Source organism: Podarcis gaigeae, assembly GCF_964106915.1.
Source record: "Podarcis gaigeae genome assembly, chromosome: Z".
Taxonomy (NCBI): Eukaryota; Metazoa; Chordata; class Lepidosauria; order Squamata; family Lacertidae; genus Podarcis; species Podarcis gaigeae.
In genome coordinates this window covers 41,391,161-41,408,777 of record NC_139691.1, presented here as the reverse complement: position 1 = coordinate 41,408,777, position 17,617 = coordinate 41,391,161, and the positions used below count along the sequence as shown (strand labels likewise).

Genomic DNA, 17,617 nt, shown 5'->3' with positions numbered 1-17,617 from the left:
TAATCAGAAAAAGAAGAAAAGAAAATATGTCTCTAGGATAAAAATCCTGGAGTAATCCCATATTCTCTCATCTTATTTCTAAGTAGTAAAAAGTAACACAAAAAGTTTCCTTATACTGAGTCAAATCATTTGTCCCTCTAGCTCAGTACTGTATACACTGACTGGCAGTAGCTATCCAAGCTTTCAGAACAGGAAAGCCTACCTGGAGATGCTGGGGATTAAACCAGGGATATTCTGCATGCAGGCCAGATGTTCTACCATGGAGCCATGGGACTTCTGACACTGTATTTCCAGTTCTTACGGATATGGGTGAACAGTGCAATACTTATTGACTGGACAGTAACACATTAACTCTCATCCAAGGGAGCTTTGGCCTTATACTTTAGGTCAGAGGTTACTAACCTAGAACCCTCTAGATCAGCCTTTCTCAACCATGAGTCCTTAGATCTTGTTGGACTACTACTCCCATCATTCCTTTTTTTTATAATATTTTTATTAATTTTAAGAAATACAGAAAGAAGAATAAAGGATAGTTATAAGAAAGTAGAGAAGAATAACAAATTTCCATATTCTTTTTCCATCAGATCTAAAGGACTTCCCCGCATCCTCCAAACCCTGCGTTCTCTGTCATATAAAACATCAGCAATTTGTTAACTTATTTCAAAACTTAATGTATCTTCCATTTTATCATGTTCCCTAATTTCAATTTTACTATAACCCAATTCTTGTATGCTTTGTATTAAACACAATAAAGTTATTTCATTACTTTACCTCTAAATCCTTGTGTCTTAATTTTCATTTCATTAACTTACATTTGCTGAAGCTAGAGTTTCCTAAAAGGTGCATTTTTTTTTTAACATTCATACAGCTTATAGTGTTTTTTCAAATAGTCCTTAAATTTTTTCCAGTCCTCCTCAATTGTTTCTTCTCCCAAGTCTCGGATTCTGCCAGTCATTTCAGCCAATTCCATATAGTCCATCAACTGTGATTGCCATTCCTCCAGCGTGGGTAAATCTTGTGTCTTCCAATATTTTGCAATCAGGATCCTTGCTGCTGTGGTAGCGTACATGAAAAAGGTTCTGTCCTTCTTAAGCACTCTCTGGTCCACCATGCCCAGAAGGAAGGCCTCTGGTTTCTTAGGTAGGGTAAATCTCAGTACCTTTTTTAGTTCATTATGGATCATTTCCCAGAAGGCCTTCACTTTCGGGCAGGTCCACCAGAGATGAAAGAATGTCCCTTCCGCCTCTCTACATTTCCAACATTTATTGTCAGACAGATGGTATATCTTAGCTAGTTTGACTGGGGTCATGTACCACCGGTATACCATTTTCATAATATTTTCCTTCAAGGCAGTGCATGCCGTAAATTTCAAACCGGTGTTCCATAACCTTTCCCAGTCTACAAACATAATGTTATGCCCCACATCCTGCGCCCATTTTATCATGGCGGATTTGACTGTCTCGTCCTGTGTATTCCACTTAAGCAGCAAGTTATACATTCTCAAAAGTAGTTTATTTTTTGGCTCTAACAATTCAGTCTCTAGTTTCGATTTTTCCACCTGGAATCCAACCTTTTTATCTATTTTAAAGACCTCCTGAATTTGCGCATAGTGCAGCCAATCTCGCACCTTAGTTTTCAGTTTTTCCAAGCTCAGCAACCTCCAATTGTCTCCAATTTTTTCAATTATTTCCCAGTATTTAGGCCAATGGGCCTCCATATTAAGTCTCTTACGTGCCTTGGCCTCCACCGGTGAGAGCCACCTCGGAGTCTTACTCTCCAATAAGTCTTTATATTTTGTCCAGACCATCAAAATTGCTCTTCTGACAATATGATTTTTAAACAATTTGTGCACTTTAACCTTGTCATACCACAAATATGCATGCCACCCAAACGCATTGTCAAACCCTTCCAGATCTAGGACGTCAGTGTTCTCCAGTAAAATCCAATCTTTCAACCAGCAGAAGGCTGCAGACTCATAATATAACCTCAAGTCTGGCAGGGCAAATCCCCCTCTATCTTTCGCATCAGTTAATATTTTAAACTTTATTCGGGGCTTTTTGCCCTGCCAAACAAACTTAGAAATATCCTTCTGCCACTTTCCAAAACATTCCACCTTGTCCACGATCTGTAGGGCCTGGAACAAAAATAACATTTTCGGCAATACATTCATCTTTACAGCAGCTATTCGGCCTAACAAGGAAAGTTTCAATCTTGACCATGTTTCCAGATCTCTTTTGATTTCCGACCAACATCTCTCATAGTTATCTTTAAACAAATTCAAATTTTTGGAGGTCAGATACACCCCTAGGTATTTTACTTTTTTAACCACATTCAACTCCGTTTCTTTAGAGAACTCATCTGTTTCTGTAACTGTCAAATTTTTTGCTAAAACCTTGGTTTTTTGCTTATTTAACTTAAACCCCGCCACCCGACCAAAATCAGAAATTAATTCTAACACTCTTTTAGTACTGGAGACTGGTTCCTGTAATGTTAATACCAAGTCGTCTGCAAATGCTTTCAATTTATATTGTTTCACTCCGACCTCGATTCCTTGGACCAACCGGTCCTTTCTAATCATGTTTAGCAACACCTCCAGAACTGAGATGAACAATAGGGGGGATAGGGGGCACCCCTGACGTGTCCCTTTTTCAATTTTAAACTCCTCTGTCACCACATTGTTTACTATCAATTTAGCTTTTTGTTCTGTATAGATTGCTTCTATACCATTTTCAAACCCCCGCCCCACTCCCATCCCTTCCAAATTTTTCTTCATGAACATCCAAGAAATATTATCAAAGGCCTTCTCTGCATCAATAAAAATTAAGGCCGCTCTAGTGTTAAGATTTGTTTGTAGGAGTTCCAAAATGTCAATAATGTTTCTTGTGTTGTCAAACAAATGCCTACCAGGGAGAAAGCCAGCCTGGTCCTTATGAATCACTTCATTTAATACTTTTTTAAATCTACTTGCCAGAATATCTGCAAAAATTTTGTAATCCACGTTTAGGAGTGAGATGGGGCGGTAATTCTTAAGTTGAGTCTTTTCAGTTTCTAGTTTAGGTATCAATGTGATGAAAGCTTCTTTCCACGTTTCCGGTGCCTTCCTTCCCTCCATAATCTGGTTGCAAACCTCCATCAAGGGTTGTATCAAATAATCCTTTAAAACTTTATAATATTTGGAGGTTAGACCATCAGGGCCTGGAGACTTGCCCAATTGAAGATTCTGAATGGCACTTTCAATTTCTTGCTGTGTGATGTTACAGTTCAGGTTTGTTCTCATTTCCAGGGGTATTTTTTGTAATCCATTAGTTTTAAGAAATTGATCCACCTCGGAAGCTTTTTGCGGCCCTTGTGAGTAGAGTTCTTTGAAATATCTCTGGAAACACTTTCTAATTTCCTCGGGTTTCTGAACCATTCTCCCTTCAATCTCTAGATTTGTAACTGTATTTAGCTTTTGTCTCTTTTTCAACTGCCAGGCTAGCAGTTTCCCACACTTATTCGCTGATTCAAAGGATCTTTGTTTCATTTGTTTAATTTTCCATTCCACCTCTTGATTTATCAATTTTGAATATTGCGCCTGGAAAAATTTCACTTCTCTTAACACATCCTTCGACTTAGGCCTAGATCTTAATTTTTTCTCTCCTTCTCTTATTTTCTCCAATATCTTCTCCTTCTTTTCATTCCAGAGCCTTTTCTTAATCGTATTTTGTTGTATTAGAAACCCTCTCATAACTGCCTTGCTTGCGTCCCAGATTATTCTTTTTTCCACGGTGGTATTCAAATTTATCTCAAAATAGTCCTTTAAAGTTTTTTGGGCCTTCTTAACAATCTCCTGATCTCTTAATATAGTGTCATTCATTTTCCATCTGAAGGATCCGGTTGTATTTAGTCTCAATTCCACTTTCAAAGCATTATGGTCGGAGCAGGTTTTTGGGCAGATTTCCACTTTTCTAGTCTTAGGTGCCAGTCCTCTAGTTGTCCATATTTGGTCGATTCGTGTCCATGTCAGATGAGCTTCGGAAAAGAAAGTCCCTTCTTTCCCTAGAGGGTTCTTAACCCTCCATATGTCAATTAAGTCCATATTGTCAGTCATTTCAAAAAAGGTTTTAGGTAGTCTGCCATCTTTCGATATGTTGGCACTTTGTGACTTATCCATGTTTACAGACACAACCCCATTCATATCACCCAACATAATGATGTTATTATAGTCCAAGTAATCCAGCATAGTCTCATGCAGCTTCCTGAAGAATTCCGATTTTCCCTCATTTGGAGCATATATTCCTAATATCAAAAATTTTTCTCCTTGTGTCTGTATTTCAATCGCCAAAGTTCGGCCATGTTCATCTTTAAATAAGAATTTCGGTGACAAGCTCTCCTTTGCATATATCACCACTCCTCTTTTCTTAACTTTATCCGAAGAAATAAATTCTTGGCCTAGTCTTTTATTAATTAGCACTTTTCTGTGGAGCCTTGTCACATGTGTTTCTTGTAGGCAGATAACATCCAATTGTTCCTTTTTCAAAATGTGAAAAACTTTCCTTCTTTTTTTCCGGGGAATTTCCGCCATTTATGTTCCAACTGAGAAGCTGCAGAGACATCCTGATTCAATTGACGGGTCCTACAATGGGGTGTCTAAGTTTCCCTCCGATCCCGGAGGAGGTAGTGCTGGTCCAGATCCAGGTGGTATGACGCTTGAAGGTGGTCCCGGTGGTGGTGGAGGCCAAGAAGCTGCAGCTCCTTTTTGCAGGTCCTCCTCGTGGTCGTGTAGGAACTTCTGCTGGTCTTCAGGTGATTTATTTTTTATTTTCCTTCCTTTGTAAGTAAATGAAAGTCCTTGTGGAAACTCCCACCTATAAGGAATTCCGTTGTGTCTCAACAGTTTAGTCAGGTCTATATAGGTAGTCCTAAGTTCCAAGAGATATTTGGGTATGTCTCTGTAAATTTCCGCCCTTGTGCCTTCTACCTCCAAAGATTTCTTGAAATGTAGGCCTAATATCTTATCCCTCTCTTCTCTTGATCTCAGAATAACTAAGCAGTCTCTGGACTTGTCTTTCTTTACAGATTTTCCCAGTCTAAAGGCTGTCACAATTTTAAAGTCCTTTTCTTCCTCGATTCCCCAGAATTTGGAGAACAAAAGTGTCAAAAATCCCTCTAGATTGTCTTTCTCCAGTTCCGGGATAGCCCTTATCCTGAGGTTGCTTTCTTTACTTTTCAATTCAACCAATGACAGATAGGCTTGTTGTTCCCCTACCTGTCTTTTCAGAGGCCTTACTTCCCCTTTAACTTCATCAACCTTTATATTCGCCTGTTCTGCTTTTTGGTTGGCTTCCACAGCTAATTTGTAGTTCTCAGCCGTAGCTCCTTGCAGTTTTTCAATCGCCTGGGTGTGCTGCGAAACCTGTTCAGTTAATCTGCCAATAGAGGATGTAGCTTGGTCAATTTTTGATGTTTGATTGTCCACTTTTTGATTTAAAACTGCCAGTTGTTCCAAAATTTGTTTCAAAACTGTTTCAGATCCTCCAGTTGCCATATCTTCTGTAGCAGGCTGTACAAATTCCACCTCCTGTGCTGTCAGCACAGTTGGGACGGATGATCTACGATGATGAGTTAAAGTTGTTTGCGTAAGTTGCCCAGATTTTTTCTCTTTTTCTTTATCTTTAGCTTTAGCTGCTCTTGTTCTCCCTGAGCCGCTCATTCCACACCTGCCTCTGTTCAAGGTCAAATGATCTTTTGTCCCATGAGAAAGACGAGTCCAAAGTATAAACAATTAAACCACAAAGAATTTCAATAAAGTTCAATTCCCAGGCCACTATGCTTCCACAATCCTCTAGGGGGGAGTATTTCAAAATTTCAAAGAAGGAAGGAACTATTTTCTGCCATTGAAGTTCCTATATTCCCCATGTTAAATTTTTGTAATTCCAATGCACAAAAGGAAGGTTTCCAAAGCTTCCAGTTTCTTAAACTCCAGCCACAAGGTGTCAAAGGAGGTCTCAGCAACAATGTTAAACGTTAATATCTCAGTCCATGCAACAGTTTAAGTCTCTGCTACAATGTCGTCAGTTTGACAGCAGTTTGACAGTTCTCTTCTATACACTGGCAGCCCGATGACGGGGTTACCCCTTTTAATTCCGTTTAGCTCAAAAATAGGGGGACAGTTCCAAAAGGCAAAAGTCCATAAATTTCACAATTCTTTCCCTTTTCTCCTCAAAGGTACACAGTCTATCAATGCACTCTTTCCTCCACTTTTACAGTCCCTTTTAAACACTTCAGCTCGCTTCAGAGCCCTTGCTTTGGTCTAATTAGCAGAGTCGGGAGGCGGACTTCCTGTTACTCGCCTCCCGTTTTCAGCCGAATTTCTCCAATTTAGTTAAAGATTAAACCCTTTACTCACGGGTATGTTGCTCCAAATTCGATGTTTTCAAGAAGAAAGGTCGGCGCTCATCAGCAGCAGCAGCGCGGCTTTGCATCCACGAAAAGAGCGATGAACTCACAGCGCCGCTCCCCCTTTCACGTTCCGGAGCCTCTTACGAGGCTCCTTCTCCGCTTCTGGGGGGGCTCCAGGCGCCCGCCGAGTCCCACGGCCGCAGGCTCACTCTGCCTGCGGTTTTTCTTGGTGGGTCTCCGCTTTGCCGTAGCGGACGACCCTTTTTCGCGGAGCCCCTCTTCACAGCGCGAAGAGGACCGCCATTGCTGTTTCGCGCCGCCTCCGGAAGTTCTACTACTCCCATCATTCCTAGCCATCATGGCCAGTGGTCAGGAATGACAGGAGTTGTAGTTCAATAACATCGGTGGATCCCAAGTTTGAGAAAGTCTGCTCCAGATGGAATACAACTCCCATCATCCCCACCCAACACAGCTAATGGTCAAGGATGATGGTCCGACACATCTGGAAGACACTGCAGACAGAGCAACTGCTTCCTTTAGCCACCTTGTGGGGAGCAACTACATGTTCAAAAGCTGAGAGGTTCACAATGAATTCTAAACACTGATTAGAATTGCCAACAGTTCTTTTGCCAGCAGACTTCTAGAAGTAATATATTATTTGGAACACTAAGGTGGTTTCAATATTTTAGTGTACAGGATAAGCACTGAGCCGAACACCAGATGATTAAAATGCAAAAGGTAGATTCCTGCTTAGAATATGAAGTCCCCCCCAAAAACACTTCACTCTTGTCTTGCATGAAGCAGACATTCTCAAGCGCAAGTGCTAAACTGACACTGATGTCTTACTTCCTTTTAATCTGCAATGTGTAACTTGTCAGGAACTGGCGGAGCAAATCAGCCTGTACTCTTGAACTGAAAGACAAGTTATTTCTCTTGTAAGATGTTTATAGAGTAGTTAGAGTTATTTTTTTTTCTGCATTAGGGAGAAAATGTTCATAAGAGGCTAACTACACCCTGCATATATTTCCCTGAAGCAAACATGGTTTTGAAATCTTGTGGTAAGACCATTAGGGGTGGGGGGAAGCAATTGGCAGAATGGGTGGCTTGGCAAAGGGTTAAGCACTCCTCCCCTCTACTATTGCGCCACTCAAAATTCTTCCCTGAAACAGCTTTTAATTTTAACAGCAACAATAATGTTGGAGCTCAATTACATCTATAGGCATATATCATGCAGCTAGCTCCTAAGATTATTTTCTCCTTCTCCTCATGAAAGTCTTAACCAATTTCCTTGTTCTGTATGGAGTGGAACTGTGACCAGGTAGATGGACAACAGCAGAAGTGGCTGCTCTGCATGACCCCAGCAAAAAAGTATGTTCAGGCAGCATGGAAGCAGAGACTAGGTAGAAAAATCATTTTTATAAATTGACAAAACCAGTTTTTTAAAAACAACAACAACCAAGTCCTGTGAAAGATGCTAGAAGGGTTGCTGACCGTGGGGTATAGAATATGAACACCATGATACAATCATTTGGTTTATTATGACTTCAAGTCTTTGGGGAGCAAGTGCTGGATGTGTGCGATCACCCAGCACTGAGTGCAATGAGTCACAAACAGGTGGCTGAATTGCTGGGAGGAACTCTGAAATCCTCAGAGTCCGGGGAAAGTCTGTACCTGGAAAAGAAACATCAGCATCACCTTAGCTGGCCAGCATTTGTGGCCCTCTTTGAGGTACGATCTTAGCTAGAGCTACCAGCAAATTTCAAAGTTCTCATGGCAATTTTAAAATGCATGTATGGTCTAGGTAAAATACTGATTCAGTGGTTCAACAATATAAAAATCACACAAACTACGTTGCATTGTAGCCTCAGTCAAATACCTACACACAACCATAATCTGGTATTTCCATATCCTTAATTATTGCAAATCCCAGGCTGCATGTAGTGGTTTGGCTTCACCCTCAGAAGCACACTCCATTGTCTCTCAAGACATATGCCAACAACTCACCCATCTATATTCCAAACAGGGGTGGGGGAAACCTGTTGCTCCCTTGATGCTGTAGGACTCCAACAGCCATCAACCCAACCAGCATGGCCAATAATGAGGGATGATGGGCTCTGTAGTGCAGTAACAGCTGGAGGGCCACAAGTTCCTTACCCCTGCTTTAGAATATGCTTCACTTGATCCATATTTCTGATGTCTGTTCTCTCCACCCCACCCTGTGAGATAAGAGTGCCCATATGCTTCACTATTTAGAGGACACTATACAGAGTCCTCTATCCAAGTCCAGTTTAATGCTTAAGAAAAAAAACATAAGGGGCTGTGAAGTGGCCCAGAAACAGTAAGGTTGCAATACAGTTATTGAGCAGACACAATGGCCAATTTGCATCTCTACATGTAAGTTAGCATATGCACAATTTATGCAAATCTCTGTCCTCTTTAATCCTCTGTTTGGGTGATGCATTTCCTCTTTATTTGGCAGCCTATAAGCAGCTACCTTAGTAGAGGCAGCCTGTTTACTTAGATGCTTGTGAACATGCCAGTTCCTTTGTAAATCAAAGCTTATCACTCAGAAACAGACACCTTCTGAGCCTTCTCCTTCCACCCTGTTGGATAAATGATATTAACAAGTGTGAGTGACCTGGGAATGGTTAAAGGAAAGTCTGGCATGTTGGGAAGCTGTGCTGTGTGTGGAAGTGTAAAGTCCAGAGAAGGGCCTCTGAAGATGACCTGATAAGTATGTGAATGATTTTATAAGGGGTTTGATGCACTTTTAACAGTGCTAAATTTTGATAGGTTGACAGCTGGTTAAGCTTCTTGCACATTTTAGAGGTCCCTGTATTCTCATTTGCTATAGTTCTTCAAAATTCTTTGTACAGTGGTACCTCGGGTTACAGACGCTTTGGGTTACAATCTCCGCTAACTAGGAAGTGGTTGCTCCAGGTTAAGCACTTTGCCCCAGGATAAGAACAGAAATTGTGCTCCAGTGGGAGACCCCATTAGCAAAAACACACTTCAGGTTAAGAACCGTTTCAGGTTAAGAACGGAGCTCTGGTACGAATTAAGTTCTTAACCCAAGGTACCACTGTAATGTGTAGGGATTCTGTAGCTTGGTCGATGCCCAGAGTTATACAGGTATCTTGACAGTAGGAAATACCGCTGTGCCATGATGGCAAGTTCTACTGGTGGAATAAGTTGAAAAATGGGGGGGGGGGGGAGAGCAGGTTTTTATCAAAATAAGAAGTGGGTCAAATGTCTTCCCCATTTCTGCTTAAGAAGTAGCTGCGAATGTTGAGAAAATGAGATGGAGAAGACTGGGAGGTAAGCAAGATGGCAAAGGAGTATATAATGGCTCAAGAGTAGAAAATAAATTTGTGTATTTTATTTGTCGGGCAGTAGAGCTCTAGAAGAAATCACTGGAGATATTAGTTTGCAAATACTGTGGTGGGAGAGTCACCAGCTTAGTTTCTTCCAAAATCATGGTGTGGCCACAAAACAGAAAAAGGAGTAACCCCCCCCCCCCGAATACCTCTTTTACGCAGAATGATGCTTGCACGTTTTCGTCCATTTCTGTTTTCTACGTGGCATGTATAATTGGCCAGATCTGGCTCCTTCACAACGTCAAAGATTAATGCCAACTCCACTATTTTTTCTCCAAGATGCTCTTTGAGAAGCCTAAGAGAAAGAATCATTTTTAGAAGATTGTTAGGCTCACATTGGCAGGGAAACTGAAGATGGATTGGATTTATTCACAAAGCATCTCTCTCTCTCCCTCTCCCTCCCCCCAACTTCCTCTGGATTGCATTATAGTATGAGTGCAAAAATTATCTTGTGGTGGAGGGGAAAGTGGGTCAAGGAAAAGAGGTAGATGAAAAAGAAGGGCAATAACATGCTTTCATGCAGAAAGTTCAGTCCTTGCCATTTCCGGTTAAAACAGGCCTGTGGCCCACCAGATGTTTCTGAAGTATAATTCCTATCACCCCTGTCCATGGGTCATGCTGGCTTGGGGTTATGGGAGTTGAAGCCTGGCAACATCTGGTGGGAGTGATGACTGTTTCAGATCCTGGACAGCTGCTACCAGTCAGAGTAGATGATACTAGGCTAGGAGAAGATATGGTCTGACCTGATATAAGGCAGCTTCCTCTTTTAGTTATGCAGTGACCCTTTCCCACAAATATGCTGGGGGAAACTGCAGTGATCTAAGAATGTGATCTTCAGAACATCAACTCCCATGTATATCCTGAATTATGATTGTGGAATTGGAAAACACACACAAACAGTGGGCCAGATTCAGCTAATGAGTCCCATTTGTGGAAGCCCCACAGTAACGTCTGTTTGAGCAGTAGGGCTTTCTGCCTCCTTCCATATGCCCTACCCAGTGCTGGGAGGTTGGTAGAATCCCAAAAAACAGTGGGGAGAGAAGAGGGGAGATCATTCTGTCTGGCAATCATAAATGCTTGTGCTAATGGAAGGATTGCTGTAACCCTATGCTGAATTCCTCTTGGGGTTATATCATAAATTACGACAACATTTCACACAAAACTGTTGTGCTTCTTGACACAACATTTGGCAGAAAAAGGCATTGGGTTGTATCCTTAATCTGGTACCCCAGACTACTTGGGTACCCCAGTAAAGGGGTCCACGGATAGGGTTCTGTCTGAAAGCCCAGAGGTAGGCTGCTGGCCTGTAGAACATCCCTAAATGGCATCCTGGTGGGATTTCCCCATTCGATATGCATCAATGGATGGTGTCCATTTGCCGGGATTGCCCCAGATGGAGATATTCACCAGCAATAGGTTTGCTCTGTGCCAATTCCAAAATCCAGCTTAATCTGCAATCAATAAAGTTTTGGCCACTTTGATCCCAAGCTAGTGTCATGTCTTTCTTACTGCAATATACAGTTGTCAATCTCCTCCCTTGGTAACACTGGCCTGCTGCACTGTGGCCCTTAATCAGGTCTTGAGTTTACAAATGCATGAATAGTAGGACCAGCCCTTGAAACACAAGCCTTGGGAACAGCGGTGGAGCAAGCTAATCGGGTGCCTGGGGTGTTATGTGTGCCCTGTGCCCAGGGGCAGGGCCAGTCGCCCATGGGGTGGGGTCAGCTGGGGCAGGATGCTCTGTGGGGCCTCTGAGGAGTCTGCCTGCCTCCTCCTACTCAGCCGCCCTACAGCTGGGGGGGAGGCAGTGGGCGGACTGTTTGGGGCAGCACGGAGCCTGCGGGTGCCCAAGCCACTGTGTCACTCCCAGGACAGATGCGTGGCTTGGGCACGCTGCAGGTCCCGCAGTGAGTGCCGCCTGGCATTTTGTCACCCCCCTCAGTGGTGACACCTGGGGCGACCCATCCCCACTGCCCTCTTCCTCTGCCCCTGCTTGGAATGATGTTCTTTGTATCTGAGCCAGTTATGGAGATGTTGATGAGACCTGGTTTCATATATGACTAGCAACGACAGAGTGCCACATTTACAACTGTATCAAATTTAAACTCAAGGCCTTTTACAACTTTGATACCTCCCCCCACCCCACGACTGAGTCATCCAGATTTTGGTACACTTAGACTGCAGATTTTCTGCTTGCACCTGAAAGCTTCCCATGGAAATGTGGCCTCTTCTCAGAATCGAACAAACCATCTATGTAACAGCAGTGATAAGTGTTCTCACTTTGTCGCTTTGCTCCTTCCTATAATTCCTCACGCTGTTGGAGGTTTCACTATCCCCCTCATTATCTCATGTGGGTGAGAGTGCAAAGAGGTAAATTAATCAAGGAGGGGTAAAATAAGGGTTTAATTCAATGTGCCTCCATCCTCACTCTTCATGCAACCCAGTATGAATCTCATTTTTTCTTATCTTCAAATAAAATAAACAGGAAACATGGTGTGCAAGGGGGTGGGTAGGGGACCAGAGATGGATAGACAATTTAATAGTTTCTGGGAAAGCCTCTTGAGAAATTTGTACACTGTTTTATGGGCTCAACCAAAGAAAGAGAAAAATTAGCAACTGATAGGGTGATTTATATGCAGTAAAATTCAAAACTGAACAATTTTCCTCTGTTACAGCAGAAGCGACAGTATTGAAATTCATTGCGGGTTGCTTCCCAATCAGACACAATTCACAACCCTCCAGGCAGGCTTAAAGACTATTATTCCTTGTTTAAGAGGACCAGTTCGATTTACACAATGTTTTTATTACAGCTCTTAAAAACCCACCTGGCAAGGAGATTTCATTCTTCCCTCTTCCATGCTCCCCCACCCCTCCCAATCAGCCATTCCTTTCAGCAGTGGATCAGGTGGACCCCACCATGTCAGGGAAAGACCTCAGAGTTATCCCACATCTTGCTGGATGATGGCAATATGGGCTGGGCTTTTCTCTTAAAGAGTCAGACTTCTTGCCTCCGTGCTACTGGTAGGTTGCTGGTTTTTACTGTTACTTTAACAGTTAGGAAGCCAAAGAAAGAAAGAAAGAAAGAAAGAAAGAAAGAAAGAGGGGTGTGGCTAAAAAGAAGGGGTATTGCACTGTGTCTTGGGCTTTCTTCAAGGAGCTGATGATTCAACTGGGGGAAAGCATAATACTAGTGCCCATAGCACTTCTCAGACACCCCCGGGCTCTCAACACAGCTTGGGATAGGGAGCAGTCCCCTACAGACCGCTCTCTTCCTTCTTAGCATTCCTTCACTTCCTCCATCTAAGAGTGAATAAGTGCTCCTTACAACAAGGCTTGTAGTAAGTTACCTGTACCAGTGGGAGCTGATAGACAGAAAGGCAACCTCTTCCCCCTCTTCCCTGATTCCTTCTCTTTCAGTAACTACTTGCTGGTAAAGTAGATCACTTCCTTTAAGGCTTTGCTTCCTGCTTCTTCTCCAAGTTTAGTTTGTTCAAGTCAGTATGTATGTGCCAGCGTGTGCTGTTTTTAACTTCTTGACTCCATCTTGGCAGCATGCAAGACCTATACTCAAGGCCTGAAGTTTTCTTTATTTCTTTCAATCAGCAGTCTTACCAGACTATTCCACCCCCACCCCCCTGTACACTGCTGCAATATATTTACCGTATTTTTTTGCTCCTTAAGACGCACCTGACCATAAGACGCACCTAGTTTTTAGAGGGGGAATGCAAGAAAAAAAAAATCTTTAAAGGGAGCGCTGAGCAGAGCCTGTATGCATCCCAGGCTCTGCTCAGCGCTCCCTTTCATGAGCCACGTGGAGCGTGTGTGCGGCGCTTGCAGGCTTTTCCCCGAGGAGGAAGAAGGGCAGCCTGTCACTGACGGTACAAGGGACTCCAGAGACATCTTTGCAGAATCTCTACAGTTTCTTCAGGAACAAGAAGGAAGCACAAGCCCAAATGATGCCAAGGAGTTAGCCATCTATCAACCAACAGCTAGACTAGGGAATGGTTCTCTGTTCAACACAAGCAGCCTGCTAAGTACACAATTTTGAGATACATGCTGGTTGTTGTTGTTGTTTTTAATTTTGGAGTGGGGCCATGTACCTGATTTCCCCTTCTTTAATGTGATTTTCGAGCTCTTCAATAAATCTCTCTCCTCGTGTCCAGTAGATCATTGGACCAGACTCTCCGCTGAACCCAAAAAATGCTTTGCAGGCAACTGTTAGTGGTTGACCTGAGAAAAGACGCAGAACAAGGAAAGTTAGATGGATGGTTGTAAGGATGAGAGCACAATGGTCTATACATTTCTTTGTCAAAGAGATTTTTTTAAATAAAAAAAAATCTGTTTTGGGATTGAGCACTGATGAGTTTTCCTTAAACCAATGAAACTTTATTTTAGCCTGAGGCAGGCATAGGCAAACTCAGCCCTCCAGATGTGTGGGAACTACAACTCCCATCATCCCTAGCTGACAGGACCAGTGGTCAGGGATGATGAGAGTTGTAGTCCCCAAACATCTGGAGGGCCAAGTCTGAGGGCTGCATTCCTTTCTCAGCAGCCTTCTGGGGGCTGCATGTAAATGATGGATGGGGCCTTTGTACAGCAGGCTTCTACAAATACACATCCCTCACTGTCTTCCATCCAGGGAAACAAGAGGCATTACCAGAGTTCAAGGACACATTCCAGCCAGGCAAAACCACTCAAGGAATGTATGAAACAGGGTCAGTGGGACTAGGCAGAGGCTGTGACCTGAGGAGAGTCCTGAGGATCAGACAGAGAAGCTTGGAGGGCTGCATTTGATATAGCTCTCTCTCTCTCTCTCTCTCTCTCTCTCTGTGTGTGTGTGTGTGTGTGTGTGTTTGTGGCCTGAGGATAGAAATTTTGTGACACTTCTCCACAACATTAACCCTATCAATTGGCTCATGCATGCCCCATTCTTTTGCCCCATGCTTTCTAGGCAGAGGTCCACTCTTTCCCAGTCTGTATCCAAGCATTTTTGGTTTGCCTCATTGCTTTCCACAGGAAAACTCAATCATTACTGCTGAATTGGAGTAAATTACATGCTGAGTTTCCTGAAGATTGCCAATTGCTTAGTGATAAAGAGCAAATTTTTGATGGAGGGGTGGGGATGCTGTCGAACCTTGACCTGGGAAGCCCAGACCTGTTCCTAGAAATGCAGAGCAAACCTAAGTGGTGGTGAACCCTAAGCTTTTGTTCCACAGTCTGCCTTGATGTAACAGAGGGCATCTCTATAAGGTTGCGGTTTTGTGCACAACTACTTGGGTGAAAGCTCCCTTGAACACGGTGCAATTTCCTTCTAAGTAATTTTGTATGGAGCTGTGCCAATTAATATGCTTTTTAGAAATGTTTAACATGTGCTCATGAGTGTATGCACAGCTCTTCTTTGATTTTTATAGGGAGAGGCGCTTATAGCAATGTGAGAAAGGGGAAAGGAAGAAAAGCCCTGAGTTGTGGTCAATCAATATTGACAGCATCTGCCCTTTCTACAGTATATCACACTGGGAGGTACTAGTCAAACAGCTTGGGCTGCATGTTTCCTATTAACTGACCCACCAAGGTTTCTTTTTTTAAACCAGGAATTCAATGAGAGGAAATGGAAATATTCCAAAGAGATGTCTAATTTCTACAAAGCAGAGAACATTTCCTGAAGGGATTCAGACTGTTAGAAGAAATAATAATAATAATAATAATAATAATAATAATAATAATAATAATGTTTAAAACCAAAATGCTGTAGGAATAATTCGCCCCATTTGCTAAGCAGACAGATTTGCAATCCGGCATGGAAATTCACTTCCTGAAATGTTTATTAAGTGCTGAATTTAAAGTGTTTAGGGCAAGGGGAGTGAGCAGACGAATCCTACTCATCTTCATCTGGAGGTGATATTGCTGGTTTCAAATGGACTTTCTGGTTCAGCTGTAAACTGCATTGAAAATACTTTATAAGAAAACCTATCAAGTTTTTAATACTTGTGTGCTGAACCATGTTTGGGGTTTGTGAGTGGAGGCAACTGGGGATGAAATTTATTGGAGTAAGGAATGTTGAAAATTTCGGGGAACCTGGAATGAACATGGAATGGGCTGGTGGATGGAACTTTATCAGTTGAAAGCTGGAAGAGGGAACCGGTTGGAACAAAGGTGGAATTAGATGATTACTAGGTCTAGTAGGGTCCATCCAAGACTTCCCAGTTTTCTGTGAATTTTTCATTACTCCTCAAACACTCTGGGATTTGTGGGCAAAGGCACTTAAATAATGCAGCTGAAATCCAGAGAGAAAAGAAATCCTGATAACACTTTACAGATCAAAACTGAACAAAACCTGGTGTATGGTATCTGGAGAGACAGAGGACCTTTGCCTTTCTTAAGCCAGTCCCTGTACACAGCAGAATGACATTTAACCAAATAAACAGAAGGAGACTCCCTCAGAACTGTACAGTCAATCAGGGCATGTGCTTACTCGGCAAATATCATGGAATTGCCTGGTTGCTAAGCAGTACCCCACCAGTGGTGGCCCTTGTGCTCTCAAAGCACCCTGTGTTTTGGCACCCCCTGAAGGGTGGCGCCCAATGTGATTGCACCAGTCACACTACCCTAAAACAACCTCTAATTCCACCCTAGGTTAGCTGATGTTCTGTAACCCTTAAGTTAGAAACATAATGATCCCTGCTGTTGCACTTTCAACAGGGTTAAATCAAAGCAACTCCATGCTTCAGACAGGAAGCTGCTGCTGGTGTTTAGGATTGAACAGAACAAGAGAGGAAGCTCTTTTCTTTTCTTTGTTGCTATGCAAGAAGATGACTTCCTGTGCAGAGTAGCTTCTGCCTCTGTGCTCAACAGAGGTGGAGATGGGTGTGTGGGAAGGGAGAAGAGCACATACATCATGCACAATCTTTGGGGTGCGCCCCATGGGGGCAATTTGAAAATTGGGAAATGCTGCTTTGACAAAGGTCCTCTTCCCTGGCTCTTGGGGCATTGTCCAAGGTTTCACATGCAGTTTAATTGCACTGTGTATTAGAGGAAAGCACTTCGCAGCACTCTGGTTTTAATTACTTTCCTTTTAATATCTCCCTTGGTTTATCTAATTAAGCATCAAAGGCCTGCAGAATGCATACAGCATCTTTGTCTCAGATCGATGTCCCTTTTGGCCATCAGAAGTGTAGTCCAATAGTTTAAAGATGCACTGGAGGAAAAATGGGAGCAGAGTCGGCACATTCCTGATGCATTAACATTTAATAGGATATTTCAAGTGGCAAAAAGGAAAGGTGGGCTGAGTTGAGTGTTAGAACGTCATTAATTCTCCACTTTAAAGTGGGGTCACCTTGTTACATGAAAGGCCCTCAGTTCCCAAGCTGGAAAAGTCTTCTTTAGCTTTCCTTCTTCTGTTCTGTCAATCAGGCCTGTTTGTTTCAAACTCCCTGCTGATAAGATCATGAAGGGCCTCCTCACTGGCTAAAATGACTTCTGATAACTTGATTGCATTATGCGTGCTTTGCTGGGGCACTTGCTCAGTGAGTTTGTGCGACTTTTTGCGCAGCGCACAATGACATCGTTCATAAAGAAACAGGAAGAAAAAAGGAGTGCCATCGAATTGACAGGTCTTAGATGCAGGCAAAATAACCTCTGCTGATTTCGTAACAGTCTTTGCTAAGGCTCAAAGCAGAGTTTGAAATGATCCGATAAATATTATATCACTTATCACATTTGTAGCTTAACTATTGCTAACTGACATCACCCATTAAAAAAAGCGACAATTCAGTCTCTGGAAGGCTGACCAGGTATTCTTTTCTATTGCCATCCTTTTGACAAGCGATGCCAGGTAATTTTCAAATACTTAAGCATTTGGC

At 42.6% G+C, this 17,617-nt stretch overlaps 1 protein-coding gene across 6 annotated transcripts in view; it reads right to left on the bottom strand.

The window, feature by feature from the left end:
- The window catches only part of IL1RAPL2 (interleukin 1 receptor accessory protein like 2), a 499,644-nt gene that overhangs the window by 25,935 nt on the left and 456,092 nt on the right, over nt 1-17,617 (bottom strand). For all 6 annotated transcript variants that reach the window (XM_083722871.1, XM_083722867.1, XM_083722868.1 and 3 more), the window contains 2 exons: nt 13,859-13,988; nt 9,908-10,053 (listed from right to left, as the gene is read on the bottom strand). In XM_083722871.1, coding sequence (XP_083578997.1) covers nt 9,908-10,053; nt 13,859-13,988 — 276 coding nt within the window. The remainder of the gene's footprint in view (nt 1-9,907; nt 10,054-13,858; nt 13,989-17,617) is intronic.